Source organism: Triticum dicoccoides, chromosome 4B (assembly GCF_002162155.2).
Source record: "Triticum dicoccoides isolate Atlit2015 ecotype Zavitan chromosome 4B, WEW_v2.0, whole genome shotgun sequence".
Taxonomy (NCBI): domain Eukaryota; kingdom Viridiplantae; phylum Streptophyta; class Magnoliopsida; order Poales; family Poaceae; genus Triticum; species Triticum dicoccoides.
Window position 1 is genome coordinate 107,266,430 of NC_041387.1, and position 8,370 is coordinate 107,274,799.

Sequence of the window (8,370 nt, forward strand, 5' to 3'; positions counted from 1 at the left end):
CTGGCGCCTCCCTTCCCCCTTGCTACACCTCCTCCTCCCGCAAACGCTTGGCGAAGCCCTGCCGGAACCCTGCTGCATCCACCACCACGCCGTCGTGTTGCTGGATCTTCATCAACCTCTCCTCCCCCCTTGCTGGATCAAGAAGGAGGAGACGTCACGCTGACCGTATGTGTGTTGAATGCGGAGGTGCCGTCCGTTCGGCGCTAGGATCTCCGGTGATTTGGATCACGACGAGAACGACTCCCTCAACCCCGTTCTCTTGAACGCTTCCGCTCGCAATCTACAAGGGTATGTAGATGCACTCCCCTCTCTCGTTGCTAGATGAACTCATAGATTGATCTTGGTGAATGTAGGATATTTTTATTTTATGCAACGTTCCCCAACACCGGCGCTAACCCGCGCGCTGGGGGCGTGATGCCCCCCAGTCGCGGCGCCCATGTTATTTTGAAAAATCTAAACACGACACAAAAACGTCGCAAATTCATTGCAAACTTCAGCAAGTTCGTTCAAACTTAAACATATTTTACAAAAAAGAAAAAAACTACTAGGGGCCGCCACTCGCCGTCTCCATCGCCGCTCCTCGCCGTCCGCCTCGCCGCTCCCCGCCGCCCGCCACCCGCCCTCACAGTTCTACATGCTGAGGAGGCTGTAGAACCGCGTGTAGTTGCCGCCGCCATCGTCGTCGTCGTCGCCGCCTCCGCCGCCGCCGTCCCTGCTGCATCCCCTCCCCCGGTTGGTGCGGCGGGTTGGACGGTCCGGGGGCGGCCTCCTCGTCGTCGTTGTCAAGGATGACGACGTTGTGCTTGTCCTCACGCCCGCGCTTGCAGGCTTTGATATCCTCCAGGGCCCGACGCTGCCGGACCATCTCGTCGCGGAGGTAGTCGTCCCGCGCCCACTGCAGGGCCTCCTCGTCGGAGAAGCCGCGCCGGGCTATCTCCTCGTACTCCGGGGGGAGGCTGGGCTCCGGCTTGGGCTCGACGAGGACGAAGCGGCCGGATGGGTGGGGGGGTGGAGTCACCGATGCGGACGCCGGAGGAGCTGCGTGTTTTGGGGCTCCGGCTTGACAGGGCGGAGGCAGGGAGAGCCCGACGAGCGGCCGGACGAGGAGGAGGATGCGCCGGGCCGTTCCATACGCCTCGGCGTCCAGGAGCTCCCACAGCGGCGTGAGAAGGTCGGGGGAGCGGGGTACTCGAGGCGCGGCGTGTTGCCGCCCTCGATGTACTCGAGGACGACCTCCAACGTGCGGCCGGGTACGCTCCACCACCGGCGCCGGCCCTCGGAGTTGAGCCTGCCGGAGGGCACGACGACGTTCGTCGCCACGAGCTGCTCGGCGTGTCGGCGGCGGAAATAGGACTCCCAGAGCGGGCTATCGGGAGTGTACCGTGGGCCTTCCCTCGCGGCCCGCGGCAGGGACGCGCGGATGTGTGCAATCTCCGCACGCCGCGCCGCCCCGATGGGCAGTGGTGGCACCGGCACGCCGCCGACGCTGATCCTCCACGACCCGGGCACCCGCATGTCTGGCGGGGCCGGGTACTCGACCTCGAAGAGGAGGCGAGCCTCGTCCTCGTGCAGATGCCGGCGGCCGAAACCATTCGCCGCCGCGCCGTCGCCTGGGAAGCACTCGGCCATCCTTCTGAGCTGGAGACGACGAGAAGAGGAAAAGGGAGAAGTGGGCGCGTCGGCTGTGTCGTGTGTGTGCGTATCTCCGGCGCGCTGGTTCTCAGCTTATATAGGCGGAAGCGTCGCGCGGTAGGCTGGGCGGTGCATTACGCATGGCGGGAGACGTGGCGGCCGAGGGGACGCGCGTCGCCCGGACTTCACTGTGCCGCCCGTGAGGCATCAATGGAGGCCGACCGGCGCGAAAGCGCGCGCAGCTTTGGCATTGATTCGCGGCGGGAAATGAGGCGATGAGGACGACGAAGCGGCGAGAAGGGAGTCGAGTCGCTGACACGACTGGCCCACGGCGCTTTCGCGCCATAAAAGATTCGCCCGGCGCCCCCGAGCGACCCCCAGCGTGCCGGGTTCGGGTTGGGTCCTTCGGCGCCAATTTCGGCCCGAGCCGGCGAAAAATGGGCCCCTGGGGGCGCGACTGGGCCGATTTTTTGGCACCGGCGGCCGAAAAATCGACTTGGGGCCTTGTTGGGGGCGCGGCTGGAGATGCTCTAACTTTCTTAAATTATTCATATCAATCGATTTTTTATTGGTTCAATTTGTCTTAGGAAACAAATAACAAATTTTTAAAAAACAAATAATAGATTTGAATCTAACTTTCCTAACTTATCTAAATCAATCGATTTCTCTCATTAGTGAAATTTGTTTTAGAAAACAAACAAGAGACACGTCACAAACTTTCCTCCCAATAAATAGTTTCTTAACATTTGCAAACTTTCCTAGTCAGACACATCACAAATGGGCAGGTACTGATATCATGTTACCAAATAATAAAACCCCATTTGCATAGAAATCAGTTCAAAATCCTAACTTTTCTAAATTTTTACCTTTCCTTGATAACATCCATTATTTCCTATGTTCTCCACCTATTGAAGGAAATCACCCCTGCATCGATATTAACATTTTTTGGAATGAGATCTCCAGGTTATTATTTTTTTGCGATTCTTTCCAATTGTGACCTCTCCTTCCGCTTCGACTCCTTCTCGCATAATGACCTCCACCACAGCCAGCTGACGCCACCCTAGACCTCTTGCCTCTCCACACCTTCTCCGCCACCTCCTCCTCGTACTCCATTAACAATCCCTCTGCCACGTTTGTCCACGGCGGTGTCGAGGACATGGCGCAACAGCGTACTAGTGGTAGAGCAGCGCATAACAGTAGGAAGAAGCACGCAGCAGGCGAGGCGAGCGGCCGACGGTGGAGGGCAGAGATGCGGCCGGCGTGGCTGAGGAGGCGGCCGACAGAAGATGGCCGCGACAGGAGGCAGCGCGAGGCAGGGGCGCGATAGCGGGCAAGCGAAGGGATATGCGGCAGCAGGCGGGGCGAGCGCAGCCAGCGAGAGTGTGACGCGCGGCCAGGGTGTGCGTCGTGTGGGGCACAGTGGTGCGGTGGCTGTGGCGAGCGTGATGGCAACGGCGGGCGCGACAGACGCGGTGTGGCACGTGCGTGGGCATGGAGAGCTAGAGAGGGAGTGGCCCCGCAGGCGCGGAAGAAGAGTTGAAGGCTCGGGCATGGGCGCGCATAGAAGCGGGCATGTGCCACGGGGTCAATCCAAGGAGCTCAGTGGCTACCCCTGCAATGGCCATGGCGGACGACGGTTCTCGGCCACGGCAAAATACCTAACGAGAGCAAACGAGAGGGGAAACTGGGGAAAGGCAAGAGGAGATCACGGCGGTGTCAATGGCACCCTAGGGGAAGACAGGGGAGCTCGGGGCGGCGCAGATCGAACGACAATGTCGCGGTGGCCAAAGGTTGAGGAAGACGGCAACGACGTCGATCTGGGGGTGCTGGACTTGATCTCGTTGGCGCAGACGAAGTAGCGGAGGCATTCGGAGCTCCTCGACAAGCTCCTAGCCAGCAGGGAGGGCAGTGGTCGTGTGGACGGGATCAGTCATGGTGGCCGTGGCATCTGACTTCGTCCAGATCACCGCGATCGAGCGAGCAAGGAGGAGAAGTGGACCTGGGAGGAGTGAGGCCATGGGGGCAGGGGAGGCAGGGATTCACCTTTATCCATTCCCCTTCAATGTCGGCGAGGTGGTCGGACGGGAGCCCGGCTCTGTAGCGACGGACTCATGGAACAGGAGAAGACGACCGTGCGGGGACTGGACCACTGGGCCGGTTCGGTGGCAAGGCCCGGAGGGTAGGGGAATCCCCTTTTTCATCGTCCTTTTGGTTTTTAATGTATTCTAATCCGTTTCTCCTTTTTAACACCGTTTTCTATTTATTCTTATATCAACTAAATGGATTTTGTTAATTGTGAAACTATGCACACAATTCGAGCACAATATTTTTAGGTGGCACAAAAAGTTTGGGGCCAAATGGAAATACATAAAATTAGGTTTATATTTAATTGGTTATTTTAACTACTGATGGACCTCTTATTAATTTGACAAGATTTAATTTTTGGGTCAGATAATGTTGGGCTCAACATGTCAAAGATCAGTGGAATTTATAGAATATGGTGAACATTTTAGTTTTACTGTTTGACAAAATAATTTATTTGACTTTATTTTAAATTTGAATTGGTCTTTGATTTTTATCAAGTGGCAGTTTGGCTTAGCAAGCCTGATGACATGGCATCATTAGGGGGAGGTCATTGTAGATAACGACTTGAGATGTTACATAATCTTCCCATTTCTGAAATTTCATTGTTAAATGATTGAGGAATATATCACACTATCCATTAGTTCAGTCAAGCTCACCACAAGTCCACACATTATTGCCAATTGAGTAAGTCTTATTGACGGGGAGAATAGGCTATGTGTGTGTGTTAGAGAGAGAGAGAGAGAGAGGGAGAGAGAGAGGGAGGAAGAGGGAGGGGAAGAGAGTGTGTGTCAGGATTTGATGGTAAAAAGGTCGCCAATGTCGTAATATTGAACTCTTAAAGTTAATGTGGCCCTGTTGCAACGCACAGGCGTTCTTCTAGTTTAGGAGATGATGATATATAATTAGACGTGAAATATCTCGAAAAAAATAGATGTGAAATAGTCCCTCCGTTTCAAAATAGATGACTCAACTTTGTACTAAAGTTAGTATAAAATTAAGTCATTATTTTAAAACGGATGGAGTATTATCTAACATCTAGATGTAACATAGACGGACTTTTTTTAATATCTGAAATCTAAAATCCAACCGGCCATCACGCGGTCAATGCCAACATGAGTTGAGACGTTGACAGCACCAAGTAAGGAAAATCCACGCCTAAGCCAAAGCGCGTTCTTAAACCTGTGGATTCAATACCATGAACCCTCCGGCTAAGGTTGACTTTGGTGGCGTCGTCGACCAGCCGTGTTCTATGTCAATGCATCGAAATTTCACTGTCCCTCCGAGTCAACCCGGAGCAAATCAGACTTCTCTATAAATAAAAGGAATCAGCGGGCTTGAGCAGAAAGAAGCAGCAGCAACGGCCAGGAGTTAGCCAAGAAGATCGAAGCTAGCATGGGTCGGTCAAGTGGAAGCCTCGCAGTCGCCATGACGACGCTAGTAGCTTCGGTTCTCATCCCCCAGCTTCTCCTTGCGCCCACGCCCGTCTCGTCGTCGCCGGCCGTCCTGGTCCCGCTCCTCCGAACGGCCGTCATCCGCGCGTCCCCGCTCTTGAGGAACCTGGTCAAAGCTTTCTTGCAAGAGCAAGCGAAGCAGGGTGTGATGCAGCTCATCTGGAAGGCGGCGGGGCACCTAAAGGACCAGCTGCTGGGCGGCGTGGGAGCCGACGCCGCCGGCCTGGTCGTCTTCGACATATCCATCGGGACGTCCCCCGCGCAGGCCGTCTCCGGGGTGTTGGACATAACCTCCCAGCTAGTCTGGGCGCAGTGCGCGCCCTGCGACGCCTGCCGGACGCCAGCCTTCCGGCCCGCCGAGTCAGCGTCCTTCTCCAAGATCCCCTGCGGCAGCCCGACGTGCCCGCGCGTGCTGGGCGACCGGACTGCCTGCGTCGGCGACGGCGACTGCGCGTACAACGCCACGTACTACGGCGCCGGCAACCAGTCCAATGCCTACACGGAAGGCTCCTTCGCCACCGAGACGTTCACCTTCGGCGCGACGTCCGTCCCAGGCATCGTGTTCGGCTGCGTGGCCAGTACCACGGTGCAGCTCTCCGGCGGCGCGTCCGCGTTGTTCGGCTTCGGCAGGGGGAACATCTCCCTCGTGTCGCAGCTCGGGCTCTCGAGGTTCTCCTACACTCTGGCGTCCGACGACGCGGACGGCTCCGAGAGCGTCATCCGTCTGGGCGACGCCGCCGTGCCGCAGAGTCAGCGCAGCCGCTCCACGCCGCTACTTAGAAGCGTCATGCAACCTGACCTGTACTACGTCGGGCTCAGCAGCATACAGGTCGACGGCCATGACCTCGACGGCATCCCGGCGGGGACGTTCGACCTCCAGGCGGACGGCTCCGGCGGGGTATTCCTGAGCTCGACCTGGCCGGCGACCTACCTCGAGGAGACCGCATACGGCGCCCTGAGGCGCGCGCTGATGAGCAGCATCGAGTCTCAGGGTGTGACTCCGGTGGACGCGGAGGACCTCCACCAGCTGTGCTACAGGAGGTGGTCCTTCTCCTACGTGACGGTGCCGGCGCTAACGCTGGTGTTCGATGGCGTGAACGCGACGATGGAGGTCAAACCCGAAAATTACTTCTTCAAGGACGGGTTGAAAGTGTGCCTGACCGTACTGCCGTCGAAAGGTGTATCGGTCCTCGGCAGCCTGCTGCAAACGGGCACCAACATGATCTTCGACATTGGAAGTGGCCTGCTCACGTTCGAGACACCCACGCCCTAGTAGCATGCATCCTATATACTTCGTTCAGTTATGTAATATAAGACCCCTCATATTTTGTATCACACTTTGTCCATAAAGTTGAATAAAAAATATTTGTATAATCAGCTTTGCTTTTTTTAAATGAATAATCAGCTTTGCTAAAGCACATTTAGATGTGTTTCCCCCGCAAAAAAAATAATAGATGTGTTTCAAGTATTGCACATCTGAATCATATGTCATTGATTTTACATTAAAATTTGTGCAAGCATTTTCTTTATCTTTTATTTTGTTTCTAATCTAATTAAGCCACTTAGATGTGCAATAACTAAAACACATCTTGATGTGTCCTAGATAAAGAAATTTTGAATAATAAACACTTTAGAATGTTTGATTTTGTTTAGGGATGAAAACTTCTGAATTGTGGAATTTTATGAGAGATATACTCCCTCCGTTTCTTTCTACTCCGCGTATAAGTTTTGGTCAAAGTCAAACCACACAAAGCTTGACCAAATTTATATTAAAAAATATGAACATCTACAATAATTAAATTATATAATATGAAAATACATTTCACGGTGCATCTGAAAATGTTGATTTCATATTGTGAATGTTGATATTTTTTAATATAAAGTTAGTCAAATTATGCAAAGCTGGACTTTGACCAAACCTTATATACAGACTAAAAAGAAACGGAAGGAGTACATACTAGGTGCTCACAAGAAGAAAAATGTGTGACTAGAACTCAATCAATGAAAGACTTAAAGACGTCTTAGGCCCAGTTCTTTTGCTAGAATCTGGGGATTCTCCCAGAATCCGACCCCTACCCAGCTTCTCCCAGAATCTTTTAGCCCCACTAGTTTTACAATCCTATCTAATTAGACCCTAATTAGACATGATTGTAAAACAAATGAGGTTCAAAGATTCTGGGAAAGCTGAGTAGGGGTCGGTGTCGGTGTCAAAACCGGCGGATCTCGGGTAGGGGGTCTCGAACTGTGCATCTAGACGGATGGTAACAGGAGACAAGGGACACGATCTTTTACCCAGGTTCGGGCCCTCTTGATGGAGGTAAAACCCTACATCCTGCTTGATTAATATTGATGATGTGTGTTACAAGAGTAGATCTACCACGAGATCAAGGAGGCTAAACCCTAGAAGCTAGCCTATGGTATGATTGTTGTTCGTCCTACGGACTAAAGCCATCCGGTTTATATAGACACCGGAGAGGGCTAGGGTTACACAGAGTCGGTTACAATGGTAGGAGATCTACATATCCGTATCGCCAAGCTTGCCTTCCACGCCAAGGAAAGTCCCATCCGGACACGGGACGAAGTCTTCAATCTTGTATCTTCATAGTCTTGGAGTCCGACCGATGATGATAGTTCGGCTATCCGGACACCCCCTAGTCCAGGACTCCCTCAGTAGCCCTCGAACCAGGCTTCAATGACGACGAGTCCGGCGCGTATGTTGTCGTCGGCGTTTGCAAGACGGGTTCTCCTTCATGTTTCATGTGTTTGCCGGATAGTGTCCGGTTGCTTCATAAATGTTGCGCTTCTACGTCTAATAATGGCCTTCTTCCACGTGTCGTACGAATGCGAAAAGTCAGGGTATTCTTATGTTTTACCCCCTAGCTGCACGAATAAGCTGCCTATAAGAGAGGCGAGGATCCAGATCCAAATCACACCATCCTCCTTCCGCAAGTACTCATCGAGGCGCATCTGACAAAAAAATCCATTCCAACATGGACAGTCGACGCGGCTCCTCTTCTCGCGCTCCCAGTCCTCAGCCAGGAGATTGGAGGAGATGCTCAGTCCCGCATAGCGAGTTAGTGACGCTCCAAGCAGAGGGATACCTTCCCCCGGCCTTTATGGTTCCGGTTTGAGCCGGACTGGCCACCTACAAGGGTGGGAAGCAGGCGGAGAGCGTCCCCAATCCCTCCAAAGGAGAGCGGGT

The 8,370-nt window shown here is 53.7% G+C and overlaps 1 protein-coding gene across 1 annotated transcript; it reads left to right on the plus strand.

Annotated features, from left to right (window-relative positions):
* Window positions 1-5,081: 5,081 nt before the first annotated feature.
* On the plus strand, window positions 5,082-6,479 carry LOC119293427 (aspartic proteinase nepenthesin-2-like). Its single transcript, XM_037571916.1, has one exon. It carries the CDS (start codon window positions 5,110-5,112, stop codon window positions 6,439-6,441), a length of 1,332 nt encoding a protein of 443 aa, XP_037427813.1. The 5' UTR covers window positions 5,082-5,109; the 3' UTR covers window positions 6,442-6,479.
* The last annotated feature ends 1,891 nt before the right edge of the window (window positions 6,480-8,370 follow it).

Bases quoted from the DNA above. Each gene is read 5' to 3' on its own strand.
- LOC119293427 (XM_037571916.1), top strand. From the start codon at position 5,110: ATGGGTCGGTCAAGTGGAAGCCTCGCAGTCGCCATGACGACGCTAGTA.